This window comes from Mastacembelus armatus, unplaced genomic scaffold, assembly GCF_900324485.2.
Source record: "Mastacembelus armatus unplaced genomic scaffold, fMasArm1.2, whole genome shotgun sequence".
Lineage (NCBI taxonomy): Eukaryota > Metazoa > Chordata > Actinopteri > Synbranchiformes > Mastacembelidae > Mastacembelus > Mastacembelus armatus.
This window is the reverse complement of record NW_022872860.1, coordinates 2,001-17,481: the sequence shown is the minus strand read 5'-3', so window position 1 is coordinate 17,481 and position 15,481 is coordinate 2,001. Positions and strand designations below refer to the sequence as shown.

Genomic DNA, 15,481 nt, shown 5'->3' with positions numbered 1-15,481 from the left:
CCGGGCTGCGTTAACTCTCCGGCCCCCCCGCCGAGTCTTTGCTGTTCTTGGTCCGTGGCTGGGGTCTGGAATTGGGGGGTATGGAGGCTGTCGGGGTGTCAGTGGGACAGGGGTCTCTTCCTGGCTGCCTCGGCCCACCCGGAGCTGCACGGTTTCAGTACCGAGATGGATGGCGACTCCCGGCACGTCAACCCGTGCCCCCCACTGGACCAATAAGTCTAGTCCAAGGATGCACTCATCTCTTATGTCTGCGAGCCAGAATTCATGGCTCGTCTGATTCATCCCCACCACCACCGACAGAGTCTTTTTCCCCGGCATCATTGTCTTTTCCCCTGTAACCGTGTACAGGGCAGTGTCCATGGGGGTCCAATCCCCCGGCAGCGGACCAACTGTCTCTGGTAGCACTCCTCTCCGCAGCAAACAAATGGTGGATCCCGTATCCACCAGAGCACGGCAGGGCTGCCCATCGATTACACAGTCTAGATACAGTCCTTGTGCAGGCCCGCAGCGGCCCACCGTTGGGTAGTCATCACAGAGAGGAGTTGGCGATTCGGGCAAGGGTCCTCTCACTGCCTCGCCCCGCGGCCGTTTCCCGCCGGTGGCGTCATCGGGGCCCGGGGACTAGGGGCAGGGCAGTTCCTGGCGATATGGCCAGGCTCCCCACACCGGTAGCAGCAGTCTGCTCTTGGTCTCCGACGGGGAACCACTTCTGGTTGGGCTTGGCTGGCCTCCTCATCCCCCGACTGTGCTACGTCCACCTCCCGCTCGACCGCTCGGGCTAGTCGTCGCTGTAGCAATGGCTGACACATCTCCGGCTCTTCTCTCAGCACCTCCTCAGCTCGCTCGGCCTCCTTCACCGCCTCTTCCAGGCCTCGAGGGGATGACAGGTGAACGTGCTGCCTCAGCCTCTCTGGCGTGAGGCCCCGCAGGAAGGCGTGGAGACCCAGCTCTTCTCTCGCTGCCCTCGGGAAGGTAGGGTAGCCCCTTCGGGTGTGTAGACGGATGTCAGCGGCGAAGGAGCCCACTCTCTCTCCCTCGCGTCTGCGGGCTAGCTCCTCCCTACTCTGCTCGGCCAAAAATCTGTTTAAGCCTCTCAGAAACGGCTACATAGGGAATGACATAGGTGTATGCCATACAGTGTAAGGCCTTAGAAACTGAAAGTCCAGTTGCCATGACTCAACCTCTAGATAACCATCCCTGGAGGACTGAGAATCTACACAGACATTAAAACCCTAACTTACTTTATACAGTGGGTACGGAAAGTATTCAGACCCCTTTAAATTTTTCACTCTTTGTGTCATTGCAGCCATTTGCCAAAATTAAAAAAGTTCATTTTATTTCTCATTAATGTACACTCAGCACCCCATCTTGACAGAAAAAGACAGAAATGCAGAAATTTTTGCAAATTTATTAAAAAAGAAAAACTGAAATATCACATGGTCATAAGTATTCAGACCCTTTGCAGTGACACTCATATTTAACTCACATGCTGTCCATTTCTTCTGATCCTCCTTGAGATGGTTCTGCTCCTTCATTGGAGTCCAGCTGTGTTTAATTAAACTGATTGGACTTGATTAGGAAAGGCACACACCTGTCTATATAAGACCTTACAGCTCACAGTGCATGTCAGAGCAAATGAGAATCATGAGGTCGAAGGAACTGCCCAAGGAGCTCAGAGACAGAATTGTGGCAAGGCACAGATCTGGCCAAGGTTACAAAAGAATTTCTGCAGCACTCAAGGTTCCTAAGAGCACAGTGGCCTCCATAATCCTCAAATGGAAAAAGTTTGGGACGACCAGAACTCTTCCTAGACCTGGCCGTCCAGCCAAACTGAGCAATCGTGGGAGAAGAGCCTTGGTGAGAGAGGTAAAGAAGAACCCAAAGATCACTGTGGCTGAGCTCCAGAGATGCAGTAGGGAGATGGGAGAAAGTTCCACAAAGTCAACTATCACTGCAGCCCTCCACCAGTCGGGGCTTTATGGCAGAGTGGCCCGACGGAAGCCTCTCCTCAGTGCAAGACATATGAAAACCTGAATAGAGTTTGCCAAAAAACACATGAAGGACTCCCAGACTATGAGAAATAAGATTCTCTGGTCTGATGAGACCAAGATTGAACTTTTTGGCGTTAATTGTAAGTGGTATGTGTGGAGAAAACCAGGCACTGCTCATCACCTGCCCAATACAATCCCTACAGTGAAACATGGTGGTGGGAGCATCGTGTTGTGGGGGTGTTTTTCAGCTGCAGGGACAGGACGACTGGTTGTAATTGAAGGAAAGATGAATGCGGCCAAGTACAGAGATATCCTGGAAGAAAACCTCTTCCAGAGTGCTCAGGACCTCAGACTGGGCCGAAGGTTCACCTTTCAACAGGACAATGAACCTAAGCACACAGCTAAAATAACAAAGGAGTGGCTTCGGAACAACTCTGTGACCGTTCTTGACTGGCCCAGCCAGAGTCCTGACCTAAACCCAATTGAGCATCTCTGGAGAGACCTGAAAATGGCTGTCCACCAACGTTCACCATCCAACCTGACAGAACTGGAGAGGATCTGCAAGGAAGAATGGCAGAGGATCCCCAAATCCAGGTGTGAAAAACTTGTTGCATCATTCCCAAGAAGACTCATGGCTGTACTAGCTCAAAAGGGTGCTTCTACTCAATACTGAGCACAGGGTCTGAATACTTATGACCATGTGATATTTCAGTTTGCAAAAATTTCTACATTTCAGTTTTTTTCTGTCAAGATGGGGTGCTGAGTGTACATTAATGAGAAATAAAATGAACTTTTTTGATTTTGGCAAATGGCTGCAATGACACAAAGTGTGAAAAATTTGAAGGGGTCTGAATACTTTCCGTACCCACTGTATATGCACATAGATATTCAGCCTTTAAATTTTCAACCTCTGTCCAACTGTTTCCTTCTTTCCTTCTCATCAATATCCTCTCAGTTTTGAATCTCACCCTGATCGACCTGCCGGGGATGACCAAAGTGGCCGTGGGAGACCAGCCTCCAGACATTGAACACCAGATCAGAGACATGTTGCTCCAGTTCATCACCAAGGAGAGTTGTCTGATCCTGGCCGTCACACCAGCAAACACTGACCTGGCCAACTCCGATGCCCTCAAGATTGCCAAGGAGGTAGACCCTCAGGGTAAGGGGAATTATGTGTTCTGCTTTTCTTACTTCATATGCAGCCATTAGCAGTGTTCTTCTTTCTATTAATCCTGCAAGCTCACCAGAATAATTAACAGATACATTATTAAAACATTTCCTGCTAGCATATGTGGCTTGAAAAGATTAGTGGAAATGTAATTAAAATAAATTATCTCCACCCTTATTCATTTAATACTGAGAAAGTTCTATTTCAAGGTACAGGCTTTTAGCACTGTGGATTAATGAATAATAACTATGTAGTGTACATCTCTATGGCATTTACTAGTTTTACTAAATTATAAGGACATATTTAGGAAATAGGAATGTCATTATGAACTTTTTGTTTACTGCTAATTAGCTAATGTGCTAACATGCTATAAATAAAAAAATAAGCCAGATGTATAAAAGGTACCTCCTTAACCTTAGCATCTTAACATTGCTATTGCGCGCATATTAGCATGCTGATGTTAGCTTTTAGCTTAAAGTACTTCTGTACAGCCTCACAGTCTTGTTTTCATCTGTTAAGCAGTGTAAGTAGTCTGTGTGTAAGTTTTTAACAAATGGTACATGGCTTTGAAACATTTTTTTAAGACACTATGGGAGTTATTTGTCAACATAAATAATGTCATCACATCACTTTGTAAATCCTAAAATCTCACTTCCATGGTGGACTGTACTAACATCAACACCTTCTTCTTTAGGTCTGCGGACGATTGGTGTAATCACCAAGCTGGACCTGATGGATGAGGGGACAACCGCACAAGACATCCTGGAAAACAAACTACTGCCACTCCGCAGAGGTAATGCCATATGAACATTTAAAACAAGGTTTAAAACTACCATTCACTTATAGTAAATAGAGCAGCTAAATATTTACAAACAGTAAATACATTTGACACCAATGGACACTATGGTATGGTTGAGATGTGGCACAAACTTTGTTTGTTGTCTAGCTCTTTTTTTGCTGAGCATGGCAGTCAAAGCCCACTGACAGTTTTGTGAACTTTCCCACTGCTGCCAAATATCACTATCACTAGCCCACATTCATAACCTGACACACTGAGGGACTAGTACTCAGATATTTTATCAGACACACACATACAGCACAGAACTGGCAGTAGCATACCATATTTAGTGGGAGAGCTGACAGAGCTCTCCCACTTATGTTATCTTCGCTCTTTATTATTATTTCGCCCTTTTCTTCGGTCGCTATCTTCTTCCAGACGCTTTGGGCTAGAAACTCCGTTCAAACTTCAAAACGTGCATCTTTCAGAGGACTTTCCTGCTATTACTTTTCTTCTTTTTATCTTTTATACTTTTTCTTTTTTTCAACTTTTTTCACCTTTTTTTTACAATGGTTTTCTATGGAGAAAACTTTCAACTTCCATGAAACTTTCCTCTTTGTTTGAGCTTCCCAAATCGTCATATTTTGGGCTAGAAACGTCATTTCAACTTTAAACCGATCTAGACCCTTTAAACTTTTAGTCTGTTAGTCAGCTTCTTGATATCTTTTATACTTTTTGATTTCTGGCAGTTTATATTTTAGGGTGTTTTTGCTCATTTTTCAACTTTTCCATTGGTGTGTATTGCAGAATCCTCTAGCAGGCTAGAGCGGGTGACGTCACAGCTAGAGCGGGAGAAGCTGTTAAATTTATTGAAAATGTTTCTCTCTAACTCGCCGTCACGGCCACAATTTTGACTCTTCATACACCATTTTCTCAAAAGTAGTAGAGATTTTTGTCCTCTTTCAGGCAATGCTGTTCTCACTAGGACCTACGGTTTTTCCGCAACGTGGCCAAACAGACAGAGAGTGACTGCTCAATCTCTCATTCACTCCCATTCTAAAACAGTCGTAGCGTTTTGGGGGAAAACACAAATGAAGGCTGTTTCTAACTCGCCACCAATCGTTCATTTTTTGGAATATCTTCACAAAAAGCGGATCACTCTCTTCGTTGAAGCCTCCTGGCACTGTTAGTGAAAGAATTATTTCGATAGGTCTTATAGTTTTTCTGTAGTCCTCCATTTTGTGAGGTGAAGTTTTGTTAGCGTCTCATTCACTCAGCGTGTGTAAAGCGCTGTGTCACTCCCCCTCCCACTCTGGGCTTAGGTCACCATAGCAACAGATCAACACAAAGCAGTAGCTGAACAGAGCAGCTATCTGTGATTGCTAATTAGACTGACTGGCTGCTTAATGTCAAAGCCAGCTAGCCTAGCCCCGTTAGCTGGTGTGGAGCCACCGAGCTATATATATATATATATATATATATATATATATATATATATATAGCTCGGTGGCTGCTTAAACCCGACTGGCTGCTTAAAACCCTCTGTGGTCGACGCAAGCGCCGGCGCGTTTTGACGCATCGTTTCCTGATAAGGCCGAAACAAACTGAAATTACTCCGTCAATTCTGATCGTACAGATAACAGAAATCTATCATTCAAATCTGGTTTTAGTGGTATACCATCATAATAACAACAAAACGTTGTGCTTTTTCTAAATAAACAAAGCCGACAGGGTGCGATCTCTGCCTTGTCTGTCTCTGCCATTTCTCTTCACAGACGCGTAAATAAAACGACCAGAATCTCAGCGAATACTTGGCTCCTAAAAATAAGAATTATATGGCTAGAAAGCTTGAAATGTTTTCTTTTGAGTGAAACAATTCAAGTCAAAAACAAATCATCACTTTTTATTTAATCCGTATGAACGTAAGGAGAAGTCCGTTTTTTCCGGAAAAGGTACGAGAAATGACATAAAACGTACTTCTTTCACTTCTTACCAAGCACTTGGCTCCTGGCAGATTGCCGTAGGCACTATTGTTGGCCTTGACGTCTTCACTAGGCAGGACATGGTCACACCCTTTATCCCCCTTTGATTATTTTAGTTTGTTTATATTCCTTTTTTTATACACACATACATACACACACACACTCACCAACCCCCAAAAACAAGTAATTACTTTACTTTTCTACATACAGGTTCATTGCTTTAATATTGTATTAATCACTTTATTAATCACTATCAATTTATATAATTTAAATAATATAAAATTTAATAACTTTAATAACTGCTGTAACAATTTAATTTCCCCTTGGGGATTAATTAAGTACTTCTTCTTCTTCTTCCTGGTTCTGTCTTTCCTCACCTTTCTTTCTTACTTTCATTGCCTTTCAACCAATTCTTATTCATCCTGTACTTTCTTCTTTGTCTGTCTTTTTTTTCAGTGCCCCTCTTTTGAGTTCACTTGATAAAAAGCTTTGTTGATTGGTGTAACATCAACTGTCTAAAGCTCAATATCAAGAAAACCAGAGAACTGGTGGTGGACTTTAGGAGGAGCAGGAAGACCCCAGTCCCTGTCTCCATCCTTGGAGACGAAGTAGAGATTGTGGACTCCTACAAATACCTTGGAGTCCACATTAACAGAGACTCTGTTCCTTTGGCGTGTGCAACAAGCTACTGAAGACGTTCTATCAGTCTGTAGTAGCGAGTGCACTGTTCTTTGCAGTTTGTGTGCTCGGGAGGTGGCATCAAGGCTGGTGAGGCCAACAGACTAAACAAGTTGATCAGGAAGGCAAAATCTGTTGTTGGACTGGAACAACAGACTGGAGGCTGTGGCAGAGAGGAGGACGGTGAACAAAATCAACTCCATACTGGAAAATTCTGCCCACCCACTTCATGAGGAACTGTGGCGAATGGGAAGTTCATTCAGCCCCAGACTAATTCCTCCTAAAACCAAGACTGAGAGATTCAGGAAGTCTTTTGTTTCCACGGCCATAACTCTATAATTCCATAATATAAACAATAAAACAGACACACACCACATACACACGCATGCATGCATGCATGCACGCACACACATACACGCACACACACATACACACTCCAACCCCCAAAAACAAATTACTTTACTTTTCTACATACAGGTTGATTGCTTTATTAATCCACTTGGGGATTAATAAAGTACTTCTTCTTCTTCTTCTTTTCATGCTTACTTCCTGCCTTTTTTCTTTACTTTCAACTTCATTTTCCTTCCTTTTCTTTCAACTTCTTCTACTTTGTCAACTTCTTTGCTTCCTTGGCACTTTTTTCTTTCCTCACCTTTCTTTCTTACTTTCATTGCCTTTCAACCCTTTCTTACTCATCCTGTACTTTCTTCTTTGTCTGTCTTTTTGTTCAGTGCCTCTCTTTTCATGCTTACTTCTTGCCTTTTTTCTTTATTTTCAACTTCATTTTCCTTCCTTTTCGTTCAGCTTCTTCTACTTGGTCAACTTCTTTGTTTCCTTGGCACTTTTTTCTTTCCTCACCTTTCTTTCTTACTTTCATTGCCTTTCAACCCTTTCTTACTCATCCTGTACTTTCTTCTTTGTCTGTCTTTTTGTTCAGTGCCTCTCTTTTCATGCTTACTTCTTGCCTTTTTTCTTTATTTTCAACTTCATTTTCCTTCCTTTTCGTTCAGCTTCTTCTACTTGGTCAACTTCTTTGTTTCCTTGGCACTTTTTTTCTTTCCTCACCTTTCTTTCTTACTTTCATTGCCTTTCAACCCTTTCTTACTCATCCTGTACTTTCTTCTTTGTCTGTCTTTTTCTTCAGATCCCACTCTTTTCATGCTTACTTCCTGCCTTTTTTCTTTAATTTCAACTTCATTTTCCTTCCTTTTAATTCAACTTCTTCTACTTGGTCAACTTCTTTGCTTCCTTGGCACTTTTTTCTTTCGTCTGCTTTTTTGACTTCAAATTACTCCTCGTATTTTTCGTCAGCGTATCAGCTCTCCCACGTAATTTCTTCCGAAATTACCTTTTCTAGTGTTATCTTCGCTCTTTATTATTATTTCGCCCTTTTCTTCGGTCGCTATCTTCTTCCAGACGCTTTGGGCTAGAAACTCCGTTCAAACTTCAAAACGTGCATCTTTCAGAGGACTTTCCTGCTATTACTTTTCTTCTTTTTATCTTTTATACTTTTTCTTTTTTTCAACTTTTTTCACCTTTTTTTTACAATGGTTTTCTATGGAGAAAACTTTCAACTTCCATGAAACTTTCCTCTTTGTTTGAGCTTCCCAAATCGTCATACTTTGGGCTAGAAACGTCATTTCAACTTTAAACCGGTCTAGACCCTTTAAACTTTTAGTCTGTAAGTCAGCTTCTTGATATCTTTTATACTTTTTGATTTCTGGCAATTTATATTTTAGGGTGTTTTTGCTCATTTTTCAACTTTTCCATTGGTGTGTATTGCAGAATCCTCTAGCAGGCTAGAGCGGGTGACGTCACAGCTAGAGCGGGAGAAGCTGTTAAATTTATTGAAAATGTTTCTCTCTAACTCGCCGTCACGGCCACAATTTTGACTCTTCATACACCATTTTCTCAAAAGTAGTAGAGATTTTTGTCCTCTTTCAGGCAATGCTGTTCTCACTAGGACCTACGGTTTTTCCGCAACGTGGCCAAACAGACAGAGAGTGACTGCTCAATCTCTCATTCACTCCCATTCTAAAACAGTCGTAGCGTTTTGGGGGAAAACACAAATGAAGGCTGTTTCTAACTCGCCACCAATCGTTCATTTTTTGGAATATCTTCACAAAAAGCGGATCACTCTCTTCGTTGAAGCCTCCTGGCACTGTTAGTGAAAGAATTATTTCGATAGGTCTTATAGTTTTTCTGTAGTCCTCCATTTTGTGAGGTGAAGTTTTGTTAGCGTCTCATTCACTCAGCGTGTGTAAAGCGCTGTGTCACTCCCCCTCCCACTCTGGGCTTAGGTCACCATAGCAACAGATCAACACAAAGCAGTAGCTGAACAGAGCAGCTGTCTGTGATTGCTAATTAGACTGACTGGCTGCTTAATGTCAAAGCCAGCTAGCCTAGCCCCGTTAGCTGGTGTGGAGCCACCGAGCTATATATATATATATATATATATATATATATATTGGCTGCTTAAACCCGACTGGCTGCTTAAAACCCTCTGTGGTCGACGCAAGCGCCGGCGCGTTTTGACGCATCGTTTCCTGATAAGGCCGAAACAAACTGAAATTACTCCGTCAATTCTGATCGTACAGATAACAGAAATCTATCATTCAAATCTGGTTTTAGTGGTATACCATCATAATAACAACAAAACGTTGTGCTTTTTCTAAATAAACAAAGCCGACAGGGTGCGATCTCTGCCTTGTCTGTCTCTGCCATTTCTCTTCACAGACGCGTAAATAAAACGACCAGAATCTCAGCGAATACTTGGCTCCTAAAAATAAGAATTATATGGCTAGAAAGCTTGAAATGTTTTCTTTTGAGTGAAACAATTCAAGTCAAAAACAAATCATCACTTTTTATTTAATCCGTATGAACGTAAGGAGAAGTCCGTTTTTTCCGGAAAAGGTACGAGAAATGACATAAAACGTACTTCTTTCACTTCTTACCAAGCACTTGGCTCCTGGCAGATTGCCGTAGGCACTATTGTTGGCCTTGACGTCTTCACTAGGCAGGACATGGTCACACCCTTTATCCCCCTTTGATTATTTTAGTTTGTTTATATTCCTTTTTTTATACACACATACATACACACACACACTCACCAACCCCCAAAAACAAGTAATTACTTTACTTTTCTACATACAGGTTCATTGCTTTAATATTGTATTAATCACTTTATTAATCACTATCAATTTATATAATTTAAATAATATAAAATTTAATAACTTTAATAACTGCTGTAACAATTTAATTTCCCCTTGGGGATTAATTAAGTACTTCTTCTTCTTCTTCCTGGTTCTGTCTTTCCTCACCTTTCTTTCTTACTTTCATTGCCTTTCAACCAATTCTTATTCATCCTGTACTTTCTTCTTTGTCTGTCTTTTTTTTCAGTGCCCCTCTTTTGAGTTCACTTGATAAAAAGCTTTGTTGATTGGTGTAACATCAACTGTCTAAAGCTCAATATCAAGAAAACCAGAGAACTGGTGGTGGACTTTAGGAGGAGCAGGAAGACCCCAGTCCCTGTCTCCATCCTTGGAGACGAAGTAGAGATTGTGGACTCCTACAAATACCTTGGAGTCCACATTAACAGAGACTCTGTTCCTTTGGCGTGTGCAACAAGCTACTGAAGACGTTCTATCAGTCTGTAGTAGCGAGTGCACTGTTCTTTGCAGTTTGTGTGCTCGGGAGGTGGCATCAAGGCTGGTGAGGCCAACAGACTAAACAAGTTGATCAGGAAGGCAAAATCTGTTGTTGGACTGGAACAACAGACTGGAGGCTGTGGCAGAGAGGAGGACGGTGAACAAAATCAACTCCATACTGGAAAATTCTGCCCACCCACTTCATGAGGAACTGTGGCGAATGGGAAGTTCATTCAGCCCCAGACTAATTCCTCCTAAAACCAAGACTGAGAGATTCAGGAAGTCTTTTGTTTCCACGGCCATAACTCTATAATTCCATAATATAAACAATAAAACAGACACACACCACATACACACGCATGCATGCATGCATGCACGCACACACATACACGCACACACACATACACACTCCAACCCCCAAAAACAAATTACTTTACTTTTCTACATACAGGTTGATTGCTTTATTAATCCACTTGGGGATTAATAAAGTACTTCTTCTTCTTCTTCTTTTCATGCTTACTTCCTGCCTTTTTTCTTTACTTTCAACTTCATTTTCCTTCCTTTTCTTTCAACTTCTTCTACTTTGTCAACTTCTTTGCTTCCTTGGCACTTTTTTCTTTCCTCACCTTTCTTTCTTACTTTCATTGCCTTTCAACCCTTTCTTACTCATCCTGTACTTTCTTCTTTGTCTGTCTTTTTGTTCAGTGCCTCTCTTTTCATGCTTACTTCTTGCCTTTTTTCTTTATTTTCAACTTCATTTTCCTTCCTTTTCGTTCAGCTTCTTCTACTTGGTCAACTTCTTTGTTTCCTTGGCACTTTTTTCTTTCCTCACCTTTCTTTCTTACTTTCATTGCCTTTCAACCCTTTCTTACTCATCCTGTACTTTCTTCTTTGTCTGTCTTTTTGTTCAGTGCCTCTCTTTTCATGCTTACTTCTTGCCTTTTTCTTTACTTTCAACTTCATTTCCTTCCTTTTCGTTCAGCTTCTTCTACTTGGTCAACTTCTTTGTTTCCTTGGCACTTTTTTCTTTCCTCACCTTTCTTTCTTACTTTCATTGCCTTTCAACCCTTTCTTACTCATCCTGTACTTTCTTCTTTGTCTGTCTTTTTCTTCAGATCCCACTCTTTTCATGCTTACTTCCTGCCTTTTTTCTTTAATTTCAACTTCATTTTCCTTCCTTTTAATTCAACTTCTTCTACTTGGTCAACTTCTTTGCTTCCTTGTCACTTTTTTCTTTCGTCTGCTTTTTTGACTTTAAATTACTCCTCGTATTTTTCGTCAGTGTATCAGCTCTCCCACGTAATTTCTTCCGAAATTACCTTTTCTAGTATGTTTTGTATTGCTCTGTAATACTACATATTGCCTTTAAAATGTAACAACTGCAATGATTAAACTGATTGACAGTTAATTTATTTCATTGTGTGTATCAGACCACACTTTCCCTGCTTCACTGCTGCCACTTCTTGCTTGTTTTAGGGCTCTTCAGTCTGGTGTACCAGGAGTTTTTTCATGACACTGTTTGTATTTTTTGTAGGTTACATTGGGGTGGTGAACCGCAGCCAAAAGGACATAGATGGAAAGAAAGACATTCGCGCTGCTTTGGCTGCCGAGAGGAAATTTTTCCTGTCCCACCCTGCATACAGACACATTGCCGAACGCATGGGCACACCGCACCTGCAGAAGACCCTCAATCAGGTGAGACACACTGAAATTATCTCCTAAGGCAGATCCTGTATTTTCATACCAAGGTAGTAGAGATACAATCACGCAGAGCTACACATCAAACATTATTATTATATTCATTATTATTTATTCATTACATAATATACATTTAATCCATTGATGAGATCATGAGACGCCACATCTGGTCAGGCAATGTTGACTGCTGATTCACATTTGTGTTATTGTGCAAGCATAGCCTTGTAGGCTACCGATATATTACTTGATGTTTTAACAAGAAGATTTATTTATACAGGTAGATGTTGTCTGAGTTGATGACTCCTTATGTTTTTTTGGGTATGTTTAATTACATTTACGCTGTCTTTTACATTGTTTCGGTGTCTTTCTTGTTTACTAGAATGTAATATACATTTATACATTTATGTGTATTTTGCCATGCAGTCTCGTAATTATCCCAAACTTTTTAAGCCTTTTCTATTACATTTTTTGTAAGTTAGCTTCAAATGGTCAATTGAAAATGAAATGTTTTTCTACTAACATTTGATCAGATCAATTTTAAAGCTCTGATAAATCCGTTGTTTTACCTACCAAACATCAAACTCTAGATTATAAACTGAGATTGTTTTTTAAAAAAAAAAAACAGATCTCAAAATAAATTGACATATTAAACTACATTAATCAATTTGCTTGTTTTAGGCATAAGACCAAAGACTGTGGGAGGAAACCAGAGGACCTGGAGAACCCCCCACCCCCCACCCCGCCCCAACACACACACACACACACAGAAAAAGCACAATTTAAACCCAAAGCTTTCCTGCTGTGAAGCACCACATTAACTCCTCAGTTTACTTTGGGAATCTCTGGGCAATGGCTGCTTTGGAAATGGGGGGGAGATGGATTGTCATGTTGTGGACTTTTTTGGTCTCTCTAAAAGTATCTGGTAGGTTCTGGTGCTCCTCACGCTGTTTGATCCGTGATGCACGTGCAGCAGAGGTGACTTTAGCTGCTTTGGAAATGGGTGGGAGATGGATTGCCATGTTGTGGCCTTTTTTGGTCTCTCTAAAAGTATCTGGTAGGATTATGTGCTCCTCACGCTGTTTGATCCGTGATGCACTTGCAGCAGAGGTGACTTTAGCTGCTTTGGAAATGGGTGGGAGATGGATTGTATCCTGGTGGAGCTCTGCCTTTTCCTTCCGTCTTTCTCATATATCTTGTGTCTGTTGGCATGGACATTTGGAATCTTTACACCACTCATCTTCTCATTCCCCATCTGCTGTTTTTGCCTTTCAGCCTCTTTCTTAACCTCTACCCTGGGATATTGCGACTTGTCCCCGGGGGTTTAAGGACGGCTTTGGTAGCAGTTCTTGCCAAATTATCTCTTCTGGTGTCTCCTTATTTTGCTTCTCATCTTGCTTATGACTGAGTGTGTCCTCTTTCTTTACAAGCATGCTTCTGGGCAGGATCTTTCTTCCAGATTTCTTGTAAGGTTCTGCCATTGATCTTTCCCTGTACCTCTTTAATTTTTCTGCGTGTGCCTCCTGTAATAGTTTAAGGTTTGCATCATGCATCCTGGCTATCGCTTCAGATCGTTTCACGTGCCTGAATTCCTTCAAGGTTTCCTCTGGCATTTCATCGGTTACCTCTAAGATCATGGCGATTTGGTCCTCGATACTTTTAAGCATATCCAAGGTGAAGAAGCTTCTTGTGGAGTGGTTATGCACTTCTGCTATCTTCCTGTCCAAAGCATTCAGCTCAAGATCTATATTAGGTATTTTTACTGACTCTAAGACGGAATCCTCGTTTTCATATCGTTGGCTCTATGCTTTTCTTTTTCTACTTCTTCTACAATTTTTTTTCCTTCAAATTAAATTTGCCTTCTTCCTTTTTAAGTCTCTCTAAGTTGGTCAGTAAGTAACTTTGTTGCTCTCGCAATAACTGCTCTCTCCTGCCAATGCGTTCAATGAGGGCCTGGTTCTGCATTGTCATGTTTGTCAGTAGCTTGTTGGTGAGTTCTGTCTTCAGGGCCTCAGAGGAGCAGTCTCTATCAACTTTATAGGCTTCTGTGACCGACATCGCAGTGGGTGTCACCTTGTCCATTTGTTTTTGTACTTTTTGTACTTATTTAGTTCTTTCTCAGTCGTGGTGAACAGACTTTTCAATGACTCTAATTCACCCTGTTTCTCCTCAGTTTTTGATTTGATTTCCTCATTCTTTTGACACAGCTTTTCCAAAAGTGTTTCACTATCTGAAAGTTTCTTCTCAAACCGCATAATGCTGTGTTCATGGAGGTCAGGTTTGTCTGCGCCATGTTTTCAAGCTTTTTTAGATGTTGCCTCTTTAATGCAGCTTCCTTGTCCAGCTTTCCAACTCTCAATCTGGCCATCCTAACTTCTTCTTCAATGTTACGTAAAGACATTTCCCTCTTGGTGTTAAAAAGGATTTCTTTAACTGCAGGCATTTTTAGATCAGGATTCTCTCTTGTCACACTCCAGGAAAGATTTGTACCAAGAATGTACCAATGTGCTCTGTGTCCTTTTTCAATAGTTTGTGACATCACTTTACCTCCCCCTTTGTGACATCATCACTTACCTTCCCCTTCATGACATCATCACATTACCTTCCCCTTCGTGACATCATCACATTACCTTCCCCGCATTAGTATTGTTATAGTTTAGTTGGTGTTCGTATGCTGAAGTGTGTTTTGCGTTGTGACCGTCTCACTCGGTCCTTTCGAGTCTTACGTGTAATCGGGTTCCCTAGTTTGGCATTGTCTTGAGCCCTGGATGTCCCAGGGGGGAAATAAAGCCTTGGTTTGTCCTGCATTTGGGTTCTCACCTCTCCTCCTTCACACCACTCCACCAACACCCCCCGTGACACATTTTCAGTGTTTTCAGTTTTTTTTAAATGTAATACTGTGTTGTGTTCTCATGTAGCTATTGGGTTTTGTTTGTTTAATGTGACTTTTGTTAATTCAAACTCCTAATAGCTGTTGTAACTGATTTGAACTATGGATTTTTTTTGTTTAAGTGTGAAATTGGCTTGTTATACACTAACTAGACCAAACAAGAATTGCTTGAAATAAGTCTTTTTTTTTTTTCTTTTTTTTTCTTACTTTCTTACTTTGTCCTCCTGGGAGGAGGGTATCACCAGGTAATCTTCACTTATTCTAAGAGCTCTCAAGTAAAAATCTCTTACTGCACTGGCAGTGAAATTTGCTTGTTTTAAGCATAAGAGCGTCCATCTCTAAATCATTTAGAGTTTAATTTGATAGGGCATTTTTGGAAATTATTTCTGTAAACGTGTGCAGGTGCGCAGCATTGTAGCATTATCATTGGTGAACAAATGTTTGGTCTATACTATGTTTCCTTATATAACCTTGTAGACAAGCAAGGTTATGCACAGGAATGAGAGATAAAATACTTGTTACATACGTGTCAGAAGTATCACCTATGGCATTCTGCAGCAGCTGCATATCTGTCTATGCGAGAAGAACGCACCTTCTCCCTCCTATCAGCAGACACACACATACACATACAGTGTGCTTCTCCACATCAGCC

At 41.4% G+C, this 15,481-nt stretch overlaps 1 protein-coding gene across 1 annotated transcript; it reads left to right on the top strand.

Moving 5' to 3' along the window:
- Positions 1 to 2,546: 2,546 nt before the first annotated feature.
- Positions 2,547 to 12,249, top strand: LOC113132300 (dynamin-3-like). The gene is made up of 5 exons (XM_026310284.1): positions 2,547 to 2,585; positions 2,947 to 3,150; positions 3,854 to 3,952; positions 11,779 to 11,939; positions 12,220 to 12,249. Exons 2-5 carry the CDS (start codon positions 2,979 to 2,981, stop codon positions 12,232 to 12,234), a joined length of 447 nt encoding a protein of 148 aa, XP_026166069.1. The 5' UTR covers positions 2,547 to 2,585; positions 2,947 to 2,978; the 3' UTR covers positions 12,235 to 12,249.
- The last annotated feature ends 3,232 nt before the right edge of the window (positions 12,250 to 15,481 follow it).